This window comes from Typha angustifolia, chromosome 15 (genome assembly GCF_048772165.1).
Source record: "Typha angustifolia cultivar Huaian chromosome 15, ASM4877216v1, whole genome shotgun sequence".
Lineage (NCBI taxonomy): Eukaryota > Viridiplantae > Streptophyta > Magnoliopsida > Poales > Typhaceae > Typha > Typha angustifolia.
The window spans coordinates 4,004,667-4,032,553 of record NC_133253.1 but is presented as its reverse complement, the minus strand read 5'-3'; the positions used below and the strand labels follow the sequence as shown (position 1 = coordinate 4,032,553).

Sequence of the window (27,887 nt, the reverse complement as noted above, 5' to 3'; positions counted from 1 at the left end):
AAAAACTCAGTAGGTGCCAAATTTGAACACGTATAACCGAGGAGTTCCACTGGCGGAACACGAGAAGCGAAGATAGCGAGCGAAACAAGATGGCAATGAACGAGAGCTGGGAACAATTCAAGAACCAAGCTCGCCTCCCCAAGTTCGCGTTCCCTCGCCGCTACGATCTCTTCATCAAGCCCGATCTCTCCGCCTGCGTCTTCTCGGGAACCGTGTTGATCGCCGTCGAGGTTGTCGCCGAGACGCGCTTCCTCGTCCTCAATGCCGCCGATCTCGCCATTGATCGCGACTCCGTGCGCTTCAAGAGCCACAAGTCGGATCAGGTAATTGAAGATCGTAGAAGATTGTATTCGTCTTCGTTGTGAAATTTCTATCTTTGAAGTTTTTTCTTGCAGGAGCTCCGGCCTTCGGAGATTGTTTTGGTGGAGGAAGATGAGATTTTGGTCCTGGGATTTCTTGGAGCTCTTCCGATTGGAGAGGGGATTGTGACGATTGAGTTTACGGGAACCCTAAACGACCAGATGAGGGGATTTTACAGAAGGTTTGATCGTTATATATATATATATATATATATTGATTTCTAATAGCACCAACTCATATTTTAGTTTCGTTTTAACACAAAAAAACTGTATTTCATATATATATATATTAAAGTACACTGTTATACTCAGAAACTGGAGAGACAAAACAGAATACAGGAACAAGATGATGAACCGGCTTGTCGAGGAAGCTAACCTTTACGGATAACAATAAAAGCTCGACTGCCTTCAATTGCAATCATATTCGTGGTTAAATACAAAAAGAAATTAACTAAATGATCCAGAATAATCTAATTACTTTGGCTAATCCCATTTCGTCTTTCTGCTTTCACATATCCTCCACGCCAACGAAGTTAGTCAATAAGTGTTCCTACTTCTTTCATCGAACTAAGTCAATAAGTTTTCCTACTTCTTTCGTCGAACATGTGACAAGCTGATCATGCAATGCCTTCTCAATGAGATAAAAGGGAAAATGTGGCATATGCAAATAGAGAGAATGCAAGGTTCAGACTGGTAGGTGCTTAAGTAGAGGATGTTATATTCATATTATAAAAATAAAAGGGCAGTGGTTCTTTTTTATAACAAGCACACTTAAAAGGGGTGAACTCCATCTGTTAATATATAAAAGGAGGTTTTCTGCAATAAGGCTAACATGTAGGCTGCGATAGCCAAAAAAAAACCTTTTTTTTTCTATTAAAAGTTTGTCTTATGCTTTTGGTTTGATGCTGTGATTTGTTATGCAGTAAGTATGAATACAATGGGGAGGCTAGAAATATGGCAGTGACACAGTTTGAATCTGCTGATGCTAGGCGCTGCTTTCCATGTTGGGATGAGCCTGCATTTAAGGTCTTCATTTTACTTATTTGGGAATCAGTAGAATGTTACAAAATTTTCAATATATTTGCTTGTCCTGCTTCTTTTACCATAATTTAGTTTTAGATCCCTTTGTAACCATTATTATTTCTTTTTTTTGCAAGTTATGATGTGCGGATCATTTGAGTGATATTCTTCTTGAAATGAGAATTGTCAAAGTCAGAATTTAATGGAATGGAAAACCTTTTCCTATTCAGAGGAACCATAATTTATAGCAAACAAAGAATTCATGTAAATCATTAGAAATGGTTCTCCATTAGGTCTTGATTAGAATGTAAAAAATGAACTATAAAACTGGTTTATCACAAGCATATGTGTTTATTTTTTTTATTAATATATTTTTTTTTGTACTTTAAGCTATTGAAAAAATTAAGTGGTCATATATTGGCTGGAACTCTGCTAAAAAATAAAAGCAGGTTCTAACTTAAAGTAAGAATCCAATTATGGCTTGATGATCATGTACATTTGCCCTTGATTCTATCTTATTCTTCTACTTTCATGATGTCTTCAGGCTACATTCAAGATAACAATGGAAGTTCCGTCCGACCTGGTAGCATTGTCTTGTATGCCAATTGTTCACGAGAAGGTTGATGGACTTGATAAGATTCTCTCTTTTGCTGAATCACCGGTTATGTCAACTTATTTGGTGGCTATTGTTGTTGGTTTGTTTGACTTTATAGAAGATATAATGCCAGATGGTATGACACTATGGCTGGATACACCTCACCTATTCTTTCGACCTACTTCCCTTTTCTTCCTTCAAAATGCAGTCATCTCTTTAGTGACCATTTGCTTGTGCATATATTAATTTTTTAGGCACCAAAGTTCGTGTATACACTCAGATTGGTAAGCGTGATCAAGGAAAATTTGCATTAGGTGTTGCTGTCAAGACATTGGATCTCTACAAAGAGTAACCATTCGTATTTGATATCCTTTAGCGAGAATAAATTTTATTTGCACAGCAATTGACATAATTCATAATTTCTTATTGCACCAACTACACCATAGTTATTTTTCTTCATACTATTAAAATTGTTTCAAAGAATTTATTTAATTTAGATTTTGTTATATGGAAGAATTGTGATGTTTAATTATCGAGAAAATTACAAACAACACTCTACATTTTAACTATACTACAAATAAAGGCTCTCTTTTCATTGCTTACAAATAAAGCATTCTAGTTGCTAAAAATTACCAAGTCACACCTTACCGTTTGATATACAGATATAATTTAACTTGACCATCAGGCTAGCTTAATTATAGAACCGATTATGTCTGCAAAACAGCTTGGGGACAAATGAAATCACTAATTTCCAACAACATAGATCAAATGAAAATTTTAAAACACTAAAACCGCATCTAAATACCGAATCTCACAAAGTCAACAGATCTAAAATTATTGTTGTTTTATATTAGAGGAGTGAGATAATAGTAATTTAGAAAATATAAAGATATTTCTTAAAATGGACAAAATATTTTTATTCCATTCTTTAGGTTCTTGTTAACTTAGACTTAACTCAAGGTGTTGTGTGGTTGGTAAATAGGAGTCTTTATTTATAAATAATGAAAAGAGAGGATTTTAATAAGAAAGCTTAAATGTAGGGTGTTATTTATAATTTTCTCTTAATTATCTTATTCAAAGTTATTTCATTTTCTTTCCATTGGATGTCGCTGACCACTGGTCACTAATTCAAATATTTATTCTATCTCCCAGTTATTTTGCTGTGCCTTATCCACTTCCCAAGTTGGATATGATTGCAATTCCTGATTTTGCTGCTGGAGCTATGGAAAACTATGGATTAATCACGTATCGAGAAACATATTTGCTTTATGATGATCGCCTGTCATCAGCAATGAGTAAACAATCGGTGATCTATACTGAACTATAATTTCTTTCATTTCATTTCTTATGCTTTATGTGCAATCAAAGTATCTATCTTTTTAATCTTTTCAATTCTTGCTTTAACGTTATCTTATTAGCTTAACAATGAGCAGAAATTTGCAGGGTTTTAATCAACTTTGATATTCCTTGTTTAGGTGGCAATTACTGTAGCACACGAATTGGCCCACCAATGGTTTGGGAATCTTGTGACAATGGAATGGTGGACGCATTTGTGGCTAAATGAGGGGTTTGCGTCATGGGTAATAAATTTCATCATTTTTTCATCATTAGAGGTTGAAATGGCTTCATGAAAGCTTATATGTAGTTCTGTGTTTTCCAATTATTTGGTAGGTGAGCTATTTAGCAGTAGATGCTTTGTTTCCTGAATGGAATATATGGACTCAATTTCTTGATGAGACATCATCGGGCCTCAAGCTGGATGGACTTGCTGAATCACATCCTATCGAGGTAAATCTTCTGATTGTGTGAAATTAGATACACTAACAAGGTACTCCAATTAAGAAGGGTTTAGTTGCTCCAGTCATTTGTTCCTGAAGATTGCTTTTCTTTCTATGCATATTTTAAAAGTTTAAACCGAGCTTGAAGATGATCGTGGGGTATTAATTTAAACAGAGCTTGAACAGAGCTTGAAGATTGCTTTTCTTTCTACCCATTATTTTCCCATTACATATAAAAGTTTAAATAATGGGTAACTATTATCTGTAAAGTGTGACACAACTTGTAAGACATTGCTATACAATATTGACCTTGAAGATGATCGTGGGGTATTCTTGTTCTAAAGTATAGTTATTTTTAATCATTAGAGATATTAATCACACTCTTTAAAGGGATATTTATATACAAAATGCTGAAAGATACATTTATATAGCTACATGTTATAGAACAACTAAGGAGTGAGGACCATAAATTTATCCTAATTCCTGTGTGACACATAGAAGGATTTTTCCAACTTTTTCACTTGTGCCTCTGTTAAATTATTGTGATCTTTGGTGTTTATTCATGTTTATTGATTTATTCTATCTGGCTTGATCTAATCCTTTTTTGCTAGGCTTTGTAGTAGAATGAATGCTATCTGCTTAGTCACGGAGCTCTACATATTTCTTAATTTGACATGATCACTACAAGCCTGACTAATCTTAACAATTATATTGGAGCTTAAGCTTGAGCCATGCCCCAAATGGAGCAAAGAAAGGGATTATTTTAGGAAGTTTTGTTATACTTGGCTTTTAGTTTTCCAGAGGATAAAATGAACTTATACTATCACTTTCATTGTTCAGTCCTTTACAATGTGCAGTAAGGAAACCTATTTGAAGCTTGAATACTTCACTATGCTTGCGCTACTGAATAATTTGTATTGGGTACAATTTTCAAGTATGATATGGATACTCATACGAGTATTTAATTGTTTAAAATAAAATAAAGGTCATTGTTTGGCTTTGATACTTCACTGGAGGGTCTTGTGATATCCTCATCTGTGATGTCTAGGTACCATTCTTCTATAATAATATATGTAACTCTATATACTTGGCTGTATACTTGTATACGTCCTTTTCCTCCATTCAGCCTTGCTAGTGCAAGGTTTTCTGTTAAATTAATTTGTGAAACTGGTGACTATGGTGACAAATTTTCTAGGAACTGACCAGTCCTTCAGCCACACATCACTACTAAGTTAAGCTACCATGAATCTATAGACAACTGAAATTAGTACCAAAAAATTGCACAAAAAAAATTGTGAAATTCCATTTCCATTCAATGTGGGATTATTTACTAATAGCCATTATCTATACAAGTATATATGTTGCCTTATCATTTTTCATTCATAACTAATGACACTTTATGGTAGTATATAATTGTACTTAAACACATCTTCCTAGTTAATCTCCTAATTTATGATTAATTAGAGTTAGTCAAGCATCAATCACATTAGCTTTTGGTAAATATTAATGAATTTTTAATCAAGTACTGTTAGCTCTAGTTAATTAGTTAGTTGTACAAGGTGAATTTTCTTGAGGAGTTAACTCAATGTTTCAAAACTTAGTATCGGGGTCGGAATTGGCCATCCGGAGAAATGATACATATTGACCGTAAAATATCAGACTATTTTTTAATTACGTAAAATTTTAAATATTATTAAAATATAGAAAATTTTCTAAAAATTTAGAAAAAATAACAAGAAAATAAGAAAATAACAATTACTTATATATGAAGCTTGAAAACTAAAAAAATATATTAATTTATGAAAAACATTGATAAATACTAAGTTGGCTCTTATAGATTCTTGTAGTTGTTATCATCATAATCATAATAAGTTTTAAGATAATGATGTTTAAGGTGTGGTGTTCTAAAAAGTGATTGCATCATACTAATCATATCAAATGGATTTTATTGTGTTTAAGAAAAATAATAAAATAATAATTAGTACATGGATTTTGTGTTTGAGGATGCTGATGATAATAACCATCATATAGATCTTATGATGGCTCTAAATAATAAATACTCGATGTATCATAATCATCGGGAGCAACATCCTCATAATGATGTTGTTGATATGTATGTACACCTTCAATTCTCTACTATCAATCCTAATGCCTTATTGACTTTCTCAGCAAATGTAAAAGAGAATTTCACCACCAAGTGTATCATTAGAGTTATCACCGGTACTAATAGCTATACTATTTCTCGCTGTCTAACGGATTGTACTAGCTTCTACTTTTGTTTTGATCTCCCCAAATACCTCATCTAATCATGAGTTATTTTTATCATCTAATAATTTATTATCACTTCTATAATTCATGAAATTAAGTTGTCTTCTTCGTTAAAAATATGATTTAAGTCAATTAGCTGATCATTTTTTTTGCATTCTTTCTTAAATTTCTTATTAGGATCCGACCATTGAGATGAGTTAGTCGAGTTAGCCAAGTCAAGTTGAGTAAGTTAGTTAGATTTGTTTATTGTTTTTAAATTCAAATAGCTAATAATCTACATGTGGATCTGGTTTGCTAGGATTTTACTCCTATAAATAGGAGTTGTCATGTGTTAATTAGAATCGTGGAATTGATCATTGAGTTAAGTTATTTTATTATTTTGTCTTTATCTTTTATTGTAGCTATTAGATCGTCTTTATTTTTATAGGAGTATATCGTAATCGTAGAACCCTTTTAAGCTTCCAAATCCTAACCACCATCTTTTACCATGAGTCATCCTATCTTGTACCCGTTCACTACCACCTTTGGCCATCTGCTACACTCCAATTACAGCCGCAACGTCAAATATTTTTAATTTTGTCTCATTTGGACCTCTCTTCACTCTTTTATTTTTTAACTTTTCACCTTGATATCAGATTTAGGTGAAACTAAAATCATTAGATTTGTAACTTGTGAGGCTACCACCACAAAAATTCTCATTAATTCTTACATTTAGATTAGTCTAGATCTAGTTCGTAATATCTCTCCATTAATCTCATTATAATAGCAGAAAACTAACTTTTTCAATCTCTCCATTGTTAATCGATTCTGTGTTTTGATGTGGATCAATGAGAAAGTTATTCAATTTATTTCACACTGTGATGAAGATACAATTTGACTTAAGATTTTTGTTGTTGTTGCTATTTAGTGCCTTCTCCCATCCATAAATGAATTATCATTCAATTGGATTGTAATACGATATAGCTGCAACAAGTTTAGTAGTATTGAGTTGCTTAGCTTTCAATTCTTTTCTATTTAAAATCTATTATTACATACATTTTATAAGAAACTGACTATGTTGTAAATTGAAAGTTGAAACATAAAATAATAAAATTATTTAATTGAATCATAACTAATTTCTTTGTCGTAAAAAAATTGTTTATGCATGTTGGGCTCTAGTTTGTTGATTACCTTTCTAACTTATAACAAGATTTTAGTATCATTATTAACTTTTGTAGAGAATTAAAATCTTGAGTTAAAATAATATCATGTATAAATTTATAATTTAAATCTGTAAGCATTTTAATTTTAAAATATTTATAAATAAAAGTAAATTAAAAATATGCCTCTGGTAGCGTGTATATATCCATATAGTTGTCTGTTGCATTTGAAATTAATTATCTTTGACTTATAAGTTTTGTTCATACATTTTTTTTTGTTAATTCCTTTACTATCTCCGTAACATCATATAAGAAATATTTCTCAAACTTGTCGCCACTGACTACAAGTCATAATACTTGACAAGATGCTCAAATATAGTCATGTTCTTTAAAGTTTCATCTAAGCTTTGATCTTAAGGTTTTATATTCTTAATTTTTATATATCACTCCTGTGATATAAATATTTACATAATATCATTCTTGAGTTGCAAATCTAGTAGGGCGAGATTAGATTTTCTTACTATGAGTCATCTGTTTAAGTAAATTAAAAATTTATTATAGTTGTATATAAAGTTTATCAATCTCTGATCTTAATATATGGCCATATTAATTTCAGTATTTTTGGCAATATTCTCTAACATGAGATTGATACAATGTGTAGCACATGACTTCCAATATAAATAATATCTTTTTATTATAAATTTTCAGCAACCTATATTTTGCCCTATTATTAGTAACCACTTGGACTTTTTTTTTCATCAATATTTTTTACTACCTCATCTATCAATGAACAAATATAATTTGCATATTTGAAATGAGCAGTATCATCTATAGACTTCAAAAATATTATTCCCATGCCCGAGTACACTAAAAAATTAATTATACTTCTCCTATTTTGTGTAGTCTATCCATCATAATTTAGTGTAGAACCATATTTATCCCAGTACATTTAAAATGTCTTAATATAAGTGTGTGATCCATTTATTTTACTCAAGAACTATCGGCTACGTTGAAATGAATATGGTTGTAGAAGAAAAATTTAAAGATAATTTATCAATGAGTTTCTTTGCATTTTTAATTCCTTTTTTGAGAGCTATTTTGATAGTAGTTTATGTATGACTTATTTTATCTAAAGATATGTATCCATTGATCTAATATTTTCAGACTTCACTGTAATATCAAGAGTCTTAGGGATAGAACTGTTGCTCCGATATTTTATTTCTCCCTACCTATGAACTAATTTAGATCTTTAAAAACTACCGCTACTGCTTTTTATCTCTTCCTCCTTTATATGTGTATTTTTGCTCTCAATCATTGTAATCCTCATTCGTCTCTTTTTATCATATTCCCTTTTCTGCTTTTTACTATCACTATCAATGTCTACAGGGTTATGCATCAATTTTTGACGAACTATTGACTCTTTTTGTTGTGAAGATTGTTTATTCTTTTTTTTGCCTATTAGATGAGCCAACATCTATTTTCTGACTTTCATAATTATTTGAGTGCAAGTTACTATATTTTCTTATCTTCCAGTTAAATATTTTTTCAAACAACATACTGTCATTCATATTTTTTTACATCAGTTGCATTTGACATATTTTTTATCTTGCATAATAGTGCTGTAATATTTTTGTCCTATATTGGTATTATGTGACTTTTCTTTTGGAGTCATTTCAATTTTTAATATAAACTAAACCTAAGCGAAGATCAAATTCAAAAAATAAAAGCTAAAAGTATTTAAATTTAAAAAAAATGAAGCCTTCTTTCTTTCTTGCTCCCTTCTATCTCTCTCTCTTAGAGCTGCAAGGCATTTTGTTTTTTCTTTGATTTTTTTTATTTCTTCTATCTGTCCCTTCTCTTTCCCTCTCTTTCTCTCTTTCTTCCTCCCCTTCTCTCTATCTTTCTATCAAACTCTCTTATTCTCCACTCTCTTTCTCTCTCTGAGAGAGAGGGGGAAGAAGAGATTGGAAGAAAGAGAGAGAGACTAAAGAGTGAGTGTCGAGAGAGAAAAACGAGAGAGATGGGGCATCAGAGAGAGAAGGAAAGAAAAAAAACAAAAGAAAAAAAAACTAACCCAAGGTCAAGACTGTTGGATCTTAGTCGGAGGACGTTGCCGAGATCACGTTGGGTGCCGCTATAGGGAGGGAGAGAAGGAGAGAATGACAGAGGGAATTAGTATTTTATATTTAATACTTATTTAAAGCATTGTTGTATTAAAAAGCTTGACATTTTTTATTTTTTTATTATTAAGCATTTTTACATTAATTTTATTTTATCATATCTATTACCTTTGGTTTTAATTCTGATTATTTTTAATTAAACGTGATAAATTTTGTTACTTAACATGATATATTAATTTTGTTAATTAACATTTTTATATTAATGATTTTTTATGATATATTTTAAGTTTGTGATAATCAACAAGTTTAAAATAGTAATTGGCATTATTAATTTTCTTTATCGAGAATAATAATATAATTTTATTTAGTTATCCCATATATAGTCATGTATAAACTAAACAATAGATTAAAATTAGAATATGATATTAGTAATCCCTAGAGATATGTTATCTCTTGTGATAAGCCTAGTGATGACTTATCCACCGTTATCTAATCCTACACCCAAATACACCCTAAATGCCTATAGATGTCTTGTATCACATTAGTGCCTTTAGGCATCTACATTTTACATTTATTATTCTAACTCAGATTGTATCTTATCTATATATTTTAAGTATGTTGTTCTTTTGTCAGGTTGAAATAAACCATGTGAATGAGATTGATGCAATTTTTGATTCAATTAGCTACGAGAAGGGTGCTTCTATTATCCGAATGCTACAAAATTACCTTGGTCCTGCATGTTTTCAGGTTAGTTATCAGCTTTTTCCTGTATCTTTCTTCAGATTTCTTCTGTTACTGAATGTCTGAATTATCTTAGGTTTGTTTATTCTGATGAATTGTATAGTTAAAAAAAGAAAGAAAAAGAAACTCTATGTTAGTCATGCTGGAGCTTTCTTTTTGTGTAGAAATTTGATATCTGTAATTCCATCTCAGGAATTATGTATTTTCGCATGGCTAATATCCTTTTATGGGACCATAACTCTATTCATTTGCTCCTATTTGTTGTGCACTATTTTATGATGTGTAAGTAGTTATAATTTATAAGTGATCCAATAGAAGAACAGCATGCATTTTCTTTCAGGAGTTTACTGGACAGCTCATTTCTTTCACTTTGTTATACAAAAAATACAATCAGTTAAATTTAGGTTAAAATGGTTTTAATTCTTGTCATCTCCTTTATATGGAAATTAGAGGGCTTGTGAAAAGTTTTGTGCTTTTTGCAAACTGTGTATTGATTTGCCCGCAAATTGCTTGCTGATTTTATTGATAAAGTTCCCTTTTTGGTTTATCTTGGTTTAATTGCCTAAAATTGATATTTTGTTTTTATCTTGGTTTAATTGCCATGGAATCTTCCATCTTATTATTTTTTAATTAATTATATCTATTACTCAGAAGATGATTACTCTCTAAACTCATCTAGTTAGAAAAAGAGTTTGCTATATCATAAAATTGCGTGGCTTGAAAACTAATCTACTCTTGTAACCAAGGTCCCAGATATCGAAATCGGGATCGGGATTGACTCTCTAAGAAAATATTACGTATCAGCTGTATTAGCAGTAATCAGAAGATGATTACTCTCTAAACTCATCTAGTTAGAAAAAGAGTTTGCTATATCATAAAATTGCGTGGCTTGAAAACTAATATACTCTTGTAACCAAGGTCCCAGATATCGAAATTGGGATCGGGATTGGCTCTCTAAGAAAATATTACGTATCAGCTGTATTAGCAGTATCGATCGGTTTGTATTTTAGAATAATTTTTAAAATACAAAAAAATTATAAATTTTTAAAAAAATGATAATTATAAGATATAAAATAGAAATTATTCATATATAATCCTAAAAATAAAAAAAAATTTATTTTCTTAATTTTATCTATCTTTCTATCACTCTCTCTTCCTCTCTTACAAATAAAAAACATTTCTTACTCTTTCCCTCACTAACTCTTTTATCAAACTCTTCTATTAATTTTCTCTCCTACTACCACTCCCTCTCCCTCACCGACCTCTCTCTCTCTCTCTCATTAACTCTCTTGCTCTCTTTTCCCTCGCCGACTCCCTTCTTTCAATCTCTCCCTCTCCGATTCTCTCTTCTCTCTCTCTCTCCCACTAACTCCCCCTCCCTCACCTAACTCCCTTCTCTCTTGGTCTCTCCCTCTCCGATTCTTCTCTGGTGATGCTTCTCCAATGAGCTCGGACGAGATATTTTCTCTTTCTCTCTTTTCCACCGGCGAGCTCTTTTATCTCTCTCTCTCCTCTCCCTCTCCCTCTCTCTCTTATTCTCCTTTTTCTCGCTCTCTCTCTCTCTTGATTTCGATCGGTTTTGGTTGATACAGCTGATTTCGACCCAAAATGGATTGGGTATCAGCTGATCCAATCGATACCTAGTTGTCCCGATCCGTTTCGGCTGATCTAACTCGGGATCAGTCGAAACTTTGGAACCATGCTTGCAACACAACTTTACATAAGATATTGAGTCCTTGTTAGCTTTAGTAGCTACAACTTGAAAGCTGGAACCTCCTTATCAAATTCTTATAGTTTGTATGTGAATTAAGCTAAGATGAATTTGTCATGAGAACTTATCAAGTTTGGTACTTTAGTGAGAAAGAAGTGCATAGAATCTTCATCCATCCTTGTAGTTAGTATCTTATACCAGGTTGTAGTTGATATGTAAATATGTCCTCCTAGTTATCACAATCCAAAATCAGAAATTATAACTGGCTATATACCTTAATAGGACTTCTCAATTTTAATACTACGTCATATTTATCTTTTTGGATTTATGCCTGTGGATCCATATCAACTAAAAGTCTCTCTCGAAATGGTGCTTCGATCTTTTCCTCGTAGCTGATTTGGTTAAGATCACAAGGAGGTGTTATTATGTAATAAATGTGTATCTCTTCCTCTAATTATTGTGAGGGATTAGAGTGATTATACAAAGTATTTCAATCTAGTTTGAGATTGTTATTTAACACTATCAGAGTTATCTAAAAAAGTCATTACGGTGATCTAAAATAGATATGTTCCCTAAACTTTCAGGTAGACTTAAGTTATCACGGAAAGTCGCAGAGCGATCTATATCAGGATTGTTCTTTAGTCACCTACTCTTAACCTATTTTCCTTGAAATGCGCAAAGATTACCATTTCATTTAGTATGGCATTGCACGAAGATTAACATAGCACGAAGTAGAATACATGCTATTTACTCTATTAAATTTAATTAAGTATATAGGGTGAGAGAGGACTCACCACCAAATTGGGTGGTGCTCTCCAATTGTTTTGACGGTTCTTCGATCGTCAAATCCCATGACGCAAACTCTAATGGGGTTAAGAGACGAAGAAGAAGAAGAAGAAGAAGAAGAAAAGAAAAAGAGAGAGAGATGATGACATGTGGAGAAGAGTAGGGTTAAGGTTTTTATAAAGTTTAAGTTTTTGGATTTGTTTTCAATTTGGAAGCTGATTGAATCAGCTGAGAAATCGACGACCACTCCTCTCATCACGTCACAACGAGGGAGAGGGAAGTAGGTGCACATGCAATGCATGTGCCCTACATTTTCTTTTTTCTGGTTATCACAACATGGAGAAAGGAGGGACACTAGAGTTTTATAGAGGGGAAATTTTCTAGGGTTGACTTGGAAAGGTTAACAATCTAGGCTGAGATTGCGTGCCACCTCCCTCATTGTGCAACCGCTAAGAGGGAGGGGAGAAGACATCACATGCTGTGCACTCTTTCATTTTTTTTAAGGTTATTACACATGTGGTAGTTGATTGCCATCGAAAGTTAGTTCTTATAGGATTTTGCTTATATGATTGGTTGATCACTAGCCTATGAATTAATTGTCTTTTTACTAGCATATTGCACAGCCTCAAGTATGAATATTGATCATTGATGCTTCCTTGCTTTCCATTTTGATACAAGTTTTGAGGGGTGGTGGACATATAAGCTGTAATAACTAAAACTAAAGAATTCTATTAGTGCTCATACGAACAAACTATACATCTAAGATATCCATGATCCATCTAATGAATTTATTGGGTTATAATAGTTTTTGTTGTTTTGTCTATTTTTCGTGGCCTAATGTCACTATAGCTATAACAACCCAGAATTTTAAAAAATAAATAAACAAATAGAGTTAATTATTTAGATAATGAGGGATTTAATTTTATCCTCTATATTTAGGATTTAGATTAAATCAAATTAAATTTTTAGGTATATCTTAAACTAACAAAAGATATTAGAATTTTTATCCTAATAGGACTCTCAGTATATACTTTTTTTACTATAAAATGGGGGCCTAGAAAAAATACTAGGTGGGAGTTTAAGAGAGATGGTTAGGGTGGCACCATAGTAGTACTATGATACCGAGATGAGAAGGAAAAAAAAATTAGGTTGTACTCGAGAGAGATTGGAGAGAGAATTTAGAGGCAGAGAGAATTTATCAAAGGGAGAAAAAAGAAAAAAAAAGAAAGGGAGATGAAAGAAAGAGAGAAGAAAAAGAAAGAGAGAGGAGAGAATAGAGAGGAAAGAAAAAGAGAAGAAAAAGAAAGATGAAGACAATAGTGGAGCGTATCGAAATTTGTGCAGATTATGATTAAGATCCAAAAATCATATTATTTTAGGATTAAGCGATCAAGGTAAGTTCACACTCATATTTTATTAAAGTTTTATTATTCTAAATAAAATAGAGTTAGTTGAATTAAAAAATATATTTGGAAATTAAGAATTTATTATTTTAATGATTTTCATTCAAGAATTAGAGATGTTAAGATTATTTGTATTTTATGAAAAATTCAGATTTATTATTTTCGGAATAAAAAGGGATTATGATGTTTATATTTCTAACATATTCGAAATATTTCAATTTAAAAGAATTTTGGATTTCTGAGTACATTTTCATTGTGTCAATCTATTTTGAGGATCCGATTATTGTTTAGGCCTTTGTATTTCCTCTGAGTTTTATCTTAAAGGTTCACGGTCATCATGTTCCCAGATCGAAGCGTGACATTAGCAGTATAGCTATTGATATGCATTGAGGGATGGTTCTTTTTCCCATTAGCCAATTGTTTCTAATCTAGTCAGGAAGATCCATATCAAAGTATGTTCCATAGAAGTGCATAGTAACAAGCAAGGATAAGTGATGCTTGATTTAGTTGAGTAATAAGAATTCCTCACCTTTTGATGAGTGGCCATTTATACAGTCTTGAAGAACTCAGAATATAATACATTGACTGTAAGTTTGTCAGTCTAACAAATAATTTATAGTCTATCTGCATCGAGAACTTAATTGCGGTAAGTTTAGTTTTACATTTTCCTTGGCATAGCTATGTTTCTCACCACTATTTCTTAAGTTATTATTTCTCCTTGTGCTGTAAGCTCTATAAGGTATCATTATGTAATTGATTTACAATGCTCTCTAAACTGTTAACTTTTATAGAGAGCCTTGGCTTCATACATAAAAAGATATGCCTACTCAAATGCTAAGACTGAAGACCTCTGGGCTGTTCTTGAAGAGGAGTCTGGTGAACCTGTCAGGGATTTGATGAACTCATGGACAAAGCAAAAAGGATATCCTGTTATCAGTGTGAAACTAAATGAACATTCATTGGAGCTTGAGCAGGTGCGTTTTGACTGTTTTACTAGAAAATTTTCACTTCAGTTAATGCAAGGCACTATTTTGTGTTGCAAATACTGTATCAGCGATGTGATCATTTATACTTGGTTATAGCTAACTCATTCTTCTTTTTTTACAGACAGATAATATTTATTTCTAATTCAAGCAAAAGAGAGAGTGAATGCACTGCATATATATCTTAATAATGCATAAGAGCCCGCATTATCAGGAAGCTTCACTTTACGTAGATTGATCATTGATCTTCATCCCACACTCATTCCAATCTCTCTCTCTCTCTCATGGCTGACTGATCCACATACACAAAATTCTTTACTAAACTTCATTTTGGCTCTTTTTAACCAATGTCCTTTCACAAATGCTTTTCCCAAAACTAGGAGAAAGGAAAGGTACCCAGGGTCATGCAACTCTCTACCTATTGTTCTGTATATTCATAATAAAAATGCTATACATGGTGAGTACATGCGCATTCTTCTTCTTTCCTGTTTCGTAAGGGAACCTTTAATTACTATCTTTTCATGTAATATCTTCAGTAGTTTTTTTTTCTCAGAATGTGATTAAGACTACAACATATGAAAACTTTGACTTCCTTTTAGCCTTGTGACTTTTAATTCTCTCATGTTGGATCTTTACTACCTTTCTCACTACCCTACTCTTTGCTCATTTCTATTATTTCTAAATGTGTCCATCTTGCTATTGTCATTGTTTACTTTTCAATCCCTATCTAAGAGTACTTTTTAACATATTTGTAGTCATTGATTTTATGTTGGAGACTGTGAACAGGTATACTGAAGGTGGAGAGAAAATGATGATTTACTTCATTTCACGTTGGATACCTTGTGTAGGTCATCCTAGGGTCTGTTTACTTGTATAAGATAATCAATGCTTTCCCAGATTCATGGCCTTGCTTGTCCAGGTCAGTTTAGGCTGGGCCTTGAATCTGGGAAAGCATTGATTATGCTTGAATCTCTTCCTATCTGGATAGGCTTTGGTTTATCATTTAATTCTTAAGCGTAGCTTGTTATCTGCTCAAAGCTTGCCGCTTCTAGTCAATTGTCTGCTTGTCAAAGGGTACCTTGTGTGGGCCATCCTAGTGTGAGTTTTGGTGACTTGTATAAGATAATTAATATTACACATTGATCTTAGTGCACTTGGAAGGTTATAAAGGAAAACATTCAACTCATTTATTAAAACACAATAATTATTTTATCTGATAGTCATTTAACAACTGCCAAATCATCTGCAGACACAGTTTCTGTCAGACGGATCCTCTGGTAGTGGGATGTGGATTGTTCCTCTGACATCATGTTGCTGTTCATATGATTCCCAAACAAAGTTTCTACTGAAAACAAAGTTGGATATAAACGAACTTACTTGTCGTCGCAATGCTAACAAAGAGTGTGGTGAAGGCTTTTGGATCAAACTGAACATCGATCAAACTGGCTTTTATAGAGTGAAATACGATGATGAACTTGCAGCTGGACTTAGATATGCTATTCAGGCCAATAAGCTCTCCTTAATGGATAAAATTGGTAACTTGACTCTAGTCTCTAGTAGTAGTACTAGCTAGTTGGCTCATCATTAAAATTTTCGCAGCTGGTGTCCTTTGTTAAATTTTGTACGAATGTTCTTATATTGTTTTTGATGGCAATTTATTATCTTATATTCTTATTCTTTTGAATGCAGGTGTTATAGAAGATTCATATGCCCTTTGTGTTGCTTGCAAGCAAACATTGTCATCTTTGTTATTTCTGTTGAAGTCTTATGGTGAAGAGTTCGATTATACCGTGCTTTCACACATAATCTCTGTATGTGTTCCTATATTTCTCCTACTTTTAACTAAAACCTTCAAGCATAACTGCTCTCTTTTGGTCTGATAGGTCAGTTGTGCGATTGCAAATATCGTAGCTGATGCGATTCCTGAGTTGTCCAATGACATCAGACTTATTTTAATCGATCTTCTTCAATCTACTGCAGAGTATGCTTATCTAAGTCATATGACGATTTACTATTGATTGTGCTTATGTTCAGTCTTGTATTCATATATTTTAAATTCCTAAGTTGAATCATGTATTAGTTTTGTTTCTTTCTCAAGGTATAGATATTTATATCTGATATCTTTTGGGCTTTCAGCAATAGAAAAACAAAAAAATATATAATTTCTAAGTTCAGACAGCTTATCCTAATATCATTTTAGATATGATGAGTTAGGTATAACTTAAGCTGGTTTTCCATGCATTTCTTTGATATGAAGGATATATGATGATGTCTAAGCCTCTAAGGGATAGATCCAATTATTTAACTTCCAAGTTTTGTTGTTCATAATTGGTTTGATTGATACGGAACAAGATTTACACATGATATGCTTACTTAGAACATAACAGCTGCATCTGCGTAGGGTTAAGAGGTGCATTCCTTTTTTAAGAAAACAGTTCTAATATTATAGTTGCTTTTTAGCATATTATAGATTTTTTTTAATATATTGGGTGATCTTCTACCTTCTCATACAATTAGTCTCCCTTTGTACTTCTTCAGAAAGCTAGGTTGGGATCCCAAGGATGGTGAGAGCCACCTAGACGTGATGCTTAGAGCTGATATTTTGACTGCTCTAGTTAAACTTGGGCATAATAATACTGTGCATGAAGCTCTGAGACGCTTTGAAGCCTTCTTAAATGACAGCAGTACATTCCTTTTGCCTCCGGATACTAGAAAGGTTGACACTAGACATATATTTCCAGTTTTATTTTGCTTCTTTTCTGTGTATATACTTATATAAGTTATGTTATGTAGGCTGCATACCTTGCTGTAATGCAGACTGTTAGCACCTCAAATAGATCAGGATATGAGTCGCTTTTAAGAATATACAGAGAGGCAGATCAAAGCGAGGAAAGAGTACGCGTCTTAGGTAAGTCATTTTCAACTTGTAGTTGGAAGTCAATTTATAATGATTTTCTGCAAACTGCTCTGAAATATACTCCTGTGTTTCTAGGAGTTTTGGCATATTGCCCAGATAAGGATATTGTCCTTGAATCCCTGAACCTTTTGTTGACATCTGAGGTAGCTATTTAATTACTTTTGTGAAGTTTTCATACGTAACCTTTTCCGAAGGATTCTAATTTGTCCTGATTCTTTTCTTAGGTCCGAAATCAGGATGCTTTTTATGGCCTTCGAACTAGCAGGGAAGGACGGGAAACCGCATGGAGATGGCTAAAGGTACGTGCCTCTCAGATTGACTTAAATAGTTGAACTGCAGAATACCAAGGGGAGATCTGGATTTTCCAATAGTGTCAAATTGATCTTATTTGTCTATCATATTTTTAACTTACCTATATTTATCAAGCTTGCATTCTACCATAAAAGATATTTTCTGTTTTATTTATTATGACTTAAGAATAAAATTCTATTATACTATACTATTAAGAAGCAAATCACAGTGGTTATTCATAATTAATTCGTTGGAGTTTAATGTTCTTTATCTGTGCATGTAATGAAGCCAAGGTTCCAATTATGGGTTTGTAGAGAACAAAATGGATCGGCTATTTCAACTGTTTCAGTTTCTGCCTTTTTAGAAATTACAGAAGTTCAAAAGAATGCTAAAATGTGCCAGAGAAATACATGAAATAGAGGAAAACTTAGAGAAATCAGGAAAATTCATAGGCTAATTGGCATTTCGTAGGTCATACAAGTACTGTTAGTTATCATAAGTTCATAAGTCATAACATCACACTGATGAGGAATATGTGTATGAGAGGGAGAGAAATACGTGTTGAATTTGTTTTAATTATTTGAGTTTGTCTTAGAGATCATATATTGGATCTTACCCTTCAGCTTATCAAGGCTCAAGATTAGGAGGGAAAGTTGCCTAGAAGACTGAAAGGGAATCATGTGCCTTCGGTAGTAGAGGAATGGGTCTTGTTTTGGCCGATCCCCACTATTTTAGGTTGAAACCAGCAAATTGGATGGCTTCAGCACAATTTTTGATTGAACCCAGCGATACTGAGGTGATTTGGTTCCTACAGATCAGTATCGGGTGAAATTTTAAACCATGATTGAAACACTCAAACCTCCAAATAAACATGTAAACCGCGTGGGTAAATCCCCCTACACGGTGCATCACATGACCTATCAGTACAAGGATTTCACAAGGCACACAACAGCACAAATTCACCATAAATAAACTCAACCATAAGAGTTCGGATACAAGTTCCATAGGCCACAACAAGCCTTCTAAATACACATCCAAAATACAATGCTAAAGTCCAAAATACATCATCAATCATAACGCCCTCGTAGGGGCTTAAACAACAAATAAACATACTGAAAAAAGGTAGCTACTCCTCGCTACCCGCACCTGCGTCCCCCCTAGCTTTGAAATAATGCCACCAAGAGGTGGTAAGCTTACAGCCCAACGAGTAAGATCCATACAATCTAAAATAATGAAATCACATGTGTATATCCAATATATGCCTATATTTGCTAACAATAACGATATACTTGTTGAAATGACTTACCATGAGTTACTAAATCAATGCAATCGATAAAGATTACCAATCACTATCCTAGAACATGCTAGTTCCTAAACGTATCACGATAAGTCTACACAAATATAAAGCTTTATATAATATCTTATTCGTACACATCTCAATCATAGTGTTTACATGTTATGTATAACAATACAAGAGCAGTTTAGTCATCTCATGTCTACCAAAGCATTAATCATACTTATCATCACTCACCGAGCTATTCATCACATAGGGTAAATACTCTTAAGAAACAATCATCCATCATATAACTATCCATCATCTCATACATCGAGGGGGGATATATACACATCTAACGGTAATGCCACCTACACGTGTATGGCGACACTACAAGTAACCGGTTGTCTGTGGCCATCAGACTAAGGACCCCAGTCGTAAGCCCATATCTCACTCTCTCTAAATCATCACCGCCTTCAGCAGGAGAATCGGGAGCCCTCGGCTCATCAACAGACGCCCTAACCCTGCGTCGTCGGGTACCACTAGAGTTATATCCTGGCCTCACAATCATATTCTTCTATCATCATAATCTAGTTCTGACTATGCAGTATAACTACCTAAATGCCACACAGGTTCTCAACCTCAGATGTAGGTCGCTAAGAGTATAGTCATATAAAATACACTCTACCCTTATCCCTGGGCTGAGTAAGTAAGGGTATTGCCTAGTCAGAATCTGACTACTAATGATAGGTAGAAGTGGTGCAGTGTCTATGAGTGTATAAAACATGTCATAGTCATCATGATCGTTACATTCTATATTCACAATAGATATACATATATGTAAGGGTATATCATACAGGATACATGTAGAGCATCATCACACTAGTGTTTATGCTACATTAATATTCTCATAATATCATGATAAGCAATCTATCAATAACTGCATATGCAAAGGTATAACATGGTACACTACATGCATATATTAATACCGACATTTCCTACAATGTCATGACAGGTATAATGACTGTAACTACATTATTCTAGACTTGTATAAACTCTACTCGCCTGGAGGGTTTCCATAGTATACTAAATCTCGTCAGCTAGTCTGTTCCTCCTGAATCCCAAAATCTTCTTCACGCGGTGTCAATCCTATTACGCAAGTAAAGCCATACATAAGACTAGCGAACTAATAGAATTAATTATCTTATTAGAGAATTTATGTCTAGGCATATACATGAGTCGGGGGGGTCTCCTAGGGTGAGTCCTATGTTATCTTAAAATTTACATGATAATAAATTATCATTATGGGGGTTAGGCTAATTAAATCAGGTAGAAAATGGATAAATGGGGTGATAGGGTCCAAATAGCTCCAAATGGGCTAGGCTAGAGGTATTGGGTTAGGTTCAAACCTAACCCAATAGGCAAGAGGGCCTTGGTGGGTTGCAGTTAGACTGCAGCCCACAAGGTTGGCTGAAGTGGGCTGGGGTCCAACCACAGCCCACCAAAGGCTTGGTTGGTGGGCTACGGTATGCAACCCACCCAACCCAAGTCTAGTGGGCTGCGGTCTGGACTGCAGCCCACCAAAGGAGGGCCTGTGGGCTGCGGTCTGACCGCAGCCCACGAGGGCTCAGTGGGCTGCATCTGACCGTAGCCCACCAAGGGGCTCAGTGGAGGGTTAAACAACCCCCAAGCCCCCGGGGCTACGGCGCGGCACGAGGCTGACGGTGCCGGCAGCGGTGCGACACGGCCACGAAGCCGATGGGTAAGTATGGCAAAGAAAAAGAAAGAGAGGAAGAAAATAAAGGGGGAAAGAGGGACCGACGGCGGCAGGCCGCGCTCCATGGCCGGTGGCCATAGGGGGGGGTCCTTTCTCCCTTCACCAAGGGCCCGAAGCCCATCTAAGGAGGGTTTCTCACCTCCCACCGGAGCCCTCGGACTGGCAGCCGGACGCGGGGTTGCGGTCGCCGAGGGCAATCGTGAGAGGGAGGGAAGCTAGCTATCGAGATTTAACGACGAGGTTGAAGCTTACTGCGATCCGTGCGCTCGACTTCGTCGGCCCCGGCACTTCATCGGCTCCGGCGTCGACAACCCGTGAGAGAGGGAGAGAGGTAATGCGGTTGAGGAGGAAATGGGGGGGTTGGGATGGCCGCGGTGAGGGGAAGAAAGAGATAAGGGGAGGTGGGGAGGGTGACGTGCACAGCAAGGGAAGGGGAAAAAGAAGGAGAAGAGAGGACGGGGGGTGGCAGGGTCTGACGCTCGTGCTCGGCGCGTGCGTCAGTCAAAATTTTTTATTTTTTATTTTTTTTATTTTATTTTTTTTGTTTTTGTTTTTGTAGATTGGGGTGTTACAATGATTTTGATCTTCTAAGAAACTACTCAGGTATTTGGATTAATATGATTGATTGATGGTTCGAATTTTCAGTTTTGGTGTCAGTTATTTTGGGTTTTGACCCCTAGAAGAAGTGAACATTTTAGACCAAAATGAATTGTCTTATCTTTATTGTGGTCCAAGGTAAATGTCAAAACTAGAAATTTTCATATTTTCGGCCTTAACTGATGAGTTTCCGATTTAGTTAGATCATTACTATTCCGTCTCAGTGAAAACTTCAAACCATTTGAGGATCTGGAAATTATAGAAGTATCATGCATATGTTGAACAATGTCTAGCTGAAAATTTTACTCATGAAATACAACAAAGAATTATCTAGTAAAGCATAGGGTTACGACCAGATCTCAAGCTAGCATACGTTAGGCTGCTGCCATAGGCAAAAATGTAGATAATAGAATACAAAATTCTATTGTACTTGCCTGCAATATTATATGCTGCTATAGTATTACGTATTGATAATGTCTAGAATTCTATTAGAAGAAAATGCTAGTTAACACCGCCAAAATTCTGGCAGTGACTAGTAAGGGTGAAAACAAATTCGGATACGAATTAAATAGTACTCAACCCACATCTAAATCCATATTTTTGGTCAGAATATGAATTCGGATACGGATATTTGATGGATAGCAAAAATTAAAACCATATTCTAAGAAAATGGATATAGATAATTTTCGTATAAATATCAAATTTTAAACGGATTATGGCCTTCCATTTTTCAATCCTCTTTGTTCCTAATACTTACATTTCTTCATGGCTCATTTTTTGCTATCTATTGTCAAATTAAATGTCTAATTCTGCAATCTAATTGTTAGCATATCTAGAAACTCTCCCCTACTATTATCAAAAGGACACATCACACCCTTTTATAGTGCAAAGATCAAATTATCCACAACCAAATTTGGACTTCCAAGAACTTTGAGTCAACCAAACCATTTTAAATAGAAGTTGTGCTTGAAGACTTATATATAGGGTTTAACAACAACACTTCCATCAAAGCAAAACTTAACTTTTAGGTACAAAATAAGGGGATCAAACATATATTCAGTACCTTAATTGTAACATCCAGATTTGATCAAAACAAGTCCTCACTACTTAAGTTACAAGCAAATGGGCCACGTGCTTCTTCTTCTTCTTCGTCTAACTCCATTTTAAAAATTTGAACTCAACCAAACACCTCTCAAGTTTTTAGTCTTGCAGCCAAACCTAGCAAGAGAGATCTATGGCATGAGCAAGCTTCGGATGACGAATCAGATCAACAACTACCTCAACGTTAGCCAAAAAGAAAGAAAAGAATAAAGATCTTAACAATATTTTACACTTGGAAGTTAAACCATAACAATTACATTTTGTATTATGAATCAGACTGAGGATGACCACAAAAGGAGATTGGTGAATAACTACAGCATCACTATGAATAAATGAATAAGAGATGAATAATTACTCGAGGTGGGAGGACTAGAGGAGGCGGAGCTTAATGACGGCGAACTCGAGGGGGGAGGATCGGAGGACCAGAGAAGGCGGAGCTTGGTGATGGCGAACTCGATGAGGGAGGATTGGAGGAGGCGGAGTTTGGTGACACTAAGCTCGAGGAGGGAGGACTGGAGGAGGAGTTTGGTGATGCCAAGCTCAAGGAGAGAGGACCGGAGAAGGCAAGGTAGGTGACACTGTGACCGTAGTCGGTGATATCTAGGAGAAATTTCAGAATTGGGGGTGGAGGCAGCTACGAGCTATTGATTGGGATTTGAACGAGACGGAGAGGGTAGAATTAGGTTGTTTAGAAATTTAAATGAGTTTGGTTTTTATATAAACGGATAAATGGATATCCGTTATCCAAATTCGTATCCGATAAAATTAGCTATACTCGTATCTATATCTGGATTGGGTAGCATGTCAGGTCGGACTTACGACCCATTTTCACCCCTAGTGACAGGTAAACACTACTTTCATAAGCTTTGTTTGATGTGTTGTCACTACCAAATTAGTTTAAGAAGATTAGAATGAACCAGGAGGAGGGGGGTGTAGAAGAAGAGGTAAAAAGAAGAATTACAATCAACGGAGAGTGGAAAAGGCTTCAAAGGAGGAGCTCTTACCACGAAAGTAAGATTCCTATTTCCTCCAAATGTGAGACAGTTCAAGGAAGAAGCCTCAGGCAATCATTATCGCAAAATGAAACTTTTTTTTGTTTCTTGCCCTCCATAGCTTCCAACAGATAACCATTAGCATAATCATAATCACCAAAACACCTTTTGATTCACAAAAAACACCTGTTAATTCACAAAAATAAAGCATAGATATGCTGCTTCACTGCTCACCCGATTTCAAGCTTTCGATCTTAAGTTCCTCGTTTGCGCATTTGTAGCTCCTCTATAGTAAAGATGACTCCCACTCCCTTGGCTAGCTATGAGAAGGGAAGGGGCACTGTAGTGTTTGGCTCTTCATCAATCTAGGGATCACGCAATGGAAAGTACCACAGTTCCCACTCGAAGCACGGGCTGACTCGGAGACCTGAACCTTAGCTTAGCAACGAATGAAGGGAAGACACGGACAAAGTAAGGGAAAACCTCTGAAATGATTTCGGGGACATGTACTGACTCGGCAATACGGGAAGTGCCCCTCTAGCCACTTCAGCACCTTGTGATCTTTGGACATGAAGAGATAACGAATAGGCTAACTCTATCTCTCATTTGCCTATCCTGTGGCCCTCTTTTTGTTATCCCTGCTGCTTCCCAGAGGCTTTTTTTTTGTACTCAAATGAACATTCCAAAAGGACTTCATTTTATTAAAAAAGGAATTAGCGAGTTCTCCAAAACTGTACAAGCTTCTTCCAAAGCATACAGTCGCCGTCGAAGCCTAAGCTACCTCACTTCACTTGGAAAGCTTGGCGAAGTCAGTCTGAGACTTTGCTGGATTAACTAACGCGGATTCAACAGGAATCACACAAGGGGGTGCGGTTAGACTAAAGAGAACATTTTTGTGGGACTAGGCTAGGCTTGCTTCTTAATTATGGGTCCCAACCCAAAAGGATTTGAGGATGATGGCCTTATTGCAGAAGGCCCTCGAAAGATAGGAGTTTGGAGGGTGGGAGGTTAGAAGTCCCTGACCCAGGGACTATTCTGTCTCCATTCTGAGATGACAAAGAAAATGAAATAGGTAAGGAAGTCAAAGGGACTGAAGTGAAGCAAATTCGACCTTGGTACAAGTAGGTCTGATGTAGTTGGGAATTGGAGTAGTTCCTTGTGTTTTTAGGTAGGAGACCCTGTTTCCTATAGGATCTCTGTCAACTTGGTCTTCATGATAGACGGATGTTGTTTTATTGATAGCTATTGTTTGAAAGGAGGAAGAAGATATGATGCAAATCCTTGCCTGTTCTAGTTGGCATATTGTAGCTCTTCTAGGATTGGGTCCACTTGTCTCGTGGCAAACGTGGCTTCCCAAACAGGGTCAGGTGGAGGGGGGCAGTGAGCGGATTGCCAGATTCACATCCGCGACATGGTCACCGCTTCACATAAGGTTCTGCGAGGAGAGGAAGTGCCATTAGGCCTGGCCGTACCATAGAGGAGGATATTTTCCTGGATGATAATTTAGTCTATCATGGCAAACTTGCATGCTGGCCTCTCTACTCGCCTTCTTCTCCAAGTATTCTCCCAGTACCCCACACTCGCTTGGGAATGTGAGCTAGGTCTTCACAAGAGATGATGACCCTAAACTAGTCTCTTTCAACTAGCAACAATTAGACTCTGAAGTTTGAAATAATCTCACGAACAAATTTACCTCTAGGATCTCCTTCGAGCACTGACAAGCATGGGATGTGCCCTAGTCTACATACTAAGATTTCCTTCGAGCGCCAGCAAGCATCCTCAAATCATTATTTCCAGAAGAAGTTCACAAGAAAGAAAAGTGACAACAAAGCAGACATCCTCAATCTTCGTTGCACACCATCTCCATCAGTTAGTATGCACATACTTGAGGAGTGCTAGTTCAATGCCTCTTGAGGTGATTAGGTAGTCAGCAAGAAACAATGGCAAAGCGAGAGAATTTCGTAAGCCTGCTTGATCGAGAGAGGTGTTGAGAGTATACTGTGGCTTTCTCGGCCCAATTCAGGACATTCATTACCAGAAGAATGACACATGAAGCTTAAATACTTGAGTTTATTGGCACTTGAAGCAACGAATAGGTTTCCACAGTAGGAAACTTTGTGGCCTTTGTCTCGGTATTGAAAATAGGAATTTTGAAAGATAGAGTAGGAAGGTAGTTTATTGGAAAAGAGAGGAGGAAAGGCAGAGGGAGAGAATGAATCGTCGCATTACTTATCCCACTTTGCAGATAAGAGAAAAGATCATACTAAAGTGAAGTAGGACAAGGAGAGGGGCATGTAATGTTTTTTTGCTTAGAAGTGCATCTTTGTATGTCTAGTTAGGTAAAATGGCATTCAGTACTCGTTGGCTTGTCCCATTAGGAGGGGCCTACGATTTCCTCCATTGAGGAAGAGGAGAAGAAGGCAGTGGGAGGCTCAACGATTGGGATTATGCATGGGCCGTCTCCCAAACATCCCTATCACCATTAATGTGAGGTGTCGCATAATGGGCGGCATGAGTTGGTCCTCACGTGGCGGTTTGAGGTCCGCCCAATTGGATCAAAATGGATCGGACAGATCCTTTCCTTCAAGATTGTTTGCTCCAACTAGTTGCGCCACCACTCCGGTGGTGGGGCAGCCCTCCGCCGGGCCATGTTCATATTAGTCTTTGCTGTCACTACATGCTTAATAAAGGGTACAAAACCTTACTCGTCGTTCTTCACTTTTATATTTTTTTGTGAGGTCCTCTATATGTTTGATTCTCTCAAAATGACTGCTCCTATGCTGATAATGCAATGTTCTACCTGGTTATCTATGTAAGCAAAGTAGAAATTTAGCAGTTTCAGATACTACACACAGTAGGTACAGAGCCATTTCAATGACTTCTGTTTTTTCAGTGAGCCTTTCCAGTTATCTAAGCATAGCAAAACACCCTGCTCATAAGTTGTCTATACTTGACACCAAGCTTCTTTTGCATATTTGCTTTGGGTTGCAAGGATTTAATACTTGAGCTCATTGAGCCCAAACAACTAATAACCTTTTATTTTGCGTACTGCCTCTAAATGCTTGTTTTGGCATTGTTGTGACCCTAGCGTGGTCCATATAATAACAAAATTTGTTCTCAACCTGCATATTTCTCATTTGATATTTGCATCTAGTTTGTATTTTACCGCCACTGCTCTATTTCTGGTTTTGCACTATTTCTGTTGTGATAAGGAAAGTGAAAATTTTTAGTACAGATATAGGAGAAGAGATAAAGGAGATAGATTAGATAAGACAACCTTTGTCATTAATAGGATATTCTTTTATCTAATCATGTTACATGGTTGAATTACAGGATAACTGGGAGTATATCTCAAAGACATGGGCTTCCAGCTCTCTCATATCTAGTTTTGTCCATGCTATTGTGTGGCTGGTATACTACAGATTTCATGATTTTTGTTTTGTGTCACCTATAGGATAATATTCCATGTAACTAAAAGTTGCTCCTGGATTACTATCAGTTTACCTCTGATGAGAAAGCCGAGGAAATTGAGGAGTTTTTCGCAAGCCGGGTCAAACCTTCATTTGAAAGAGCTTTGAAGCAGAGCCTCGAGGAGGTCAGGAATAAAGCAAGGTGGATTCGGAGCATTAGGAATGACCGATCCCTTGAGGATGTGGTCAAAGAGCTATTACCAAAAGCATAACTGCAAACTGAAGTACACTGCACATGAAACTCGATTGCCCACTGGCATGCATCTAAAAACCTTGCATAAACTAAGCTTGTATTGCTGTTTAACAGAATCCTCCTTATAGTCTTTATGTTCTACAAGTTTCTCGCATTTGTAGTTATAAATACACGTTTTGTTACTGGCATGGTTGTTTTATTATTGTGTCATGAGATTTCTGAAATGTGGCAAGGATGACTTTACTACTCTGGCAGGCTACAACAATTATCACGCTGCTTGCGAAACTATGGAGCGATGCTGCCTTTTTTTTTCTTTTTTTTTTTTTTTGCTGCCAACTTGTTTGGGACTTCAAGAATAACACAGTTCACCAGA

The 27,887-nt window shown here is 35.6% G+C and overlaps 1 protein-coding gene across 1 annotated transcript; it reads left to right on the top strand.

Annotated features, from left to right (window-relative positions):
* Positions 1 to 34: 34 nt before the first annotated feature.
* Positions 35 to 27,738, top strand: LOC140776930 (aminopeptidase M1-B-like). Its single transcript, XM_073120784.1, has 19 exons — positions 35 to 323; positions 396 to 541; positions 1,283 to 1,385; positions 1,924 to 2,110; positions 2,229 to 2,322; positions 3,127 to 3,280; positions 3,450 to 3,554; positions 3,646 to 3,762; positions 9,913 to 10,026; positions 14,712 to 14,894; positions 16,153 to 16,438; positions 16,593 to 16,714; positions 16,787 to 16,884; positions 17,442 to 17,619; positions 17,697 to 17,811; positions 17,896 to 17,963; positions 18,045 to 18,119; positions 27,185 to 27,262; positions 27,351 to 27,738. Exons 1-19 carry the CDS (start codon positions 90 to 92, stop codon positions 27,531 to 27,533), a joined length of 2,640 nt encoding a protein of 879 aa, XP_072976885.1. The 5' UTR covers positions 35 to 89; the 3' UTR covers positions 27,534 to 27,738.
* The last annotated feature ends 149 nt before the right edge of the window (positions 27,739 to 27,887 follow it).

Bases quoted from the DNA above. Each gene is read 5' to 3' on its own strand.
- LOC140776930 (XM_073120784.1), top strand. From the start codon at position 90: ATGGCAATGAACGAGAGCTGGGAACAATTCAAGAACCAAGCTCGCCTC. The intron at 2,323-3,126 runs GTAACCATTCGT...TCTATCTCCCAG, and splicing joins ACATTGGATCTCTACAAAGA to TTATTTTGCTGTGCCTTATC. The intron at 17,964-18,044 runs GTAGCTATTTAA...TTCTTTTCTTAG, and splicing joins ACCTTTTGTTGACATCTGAG to GTCCGAAATCAGGATGCTTT.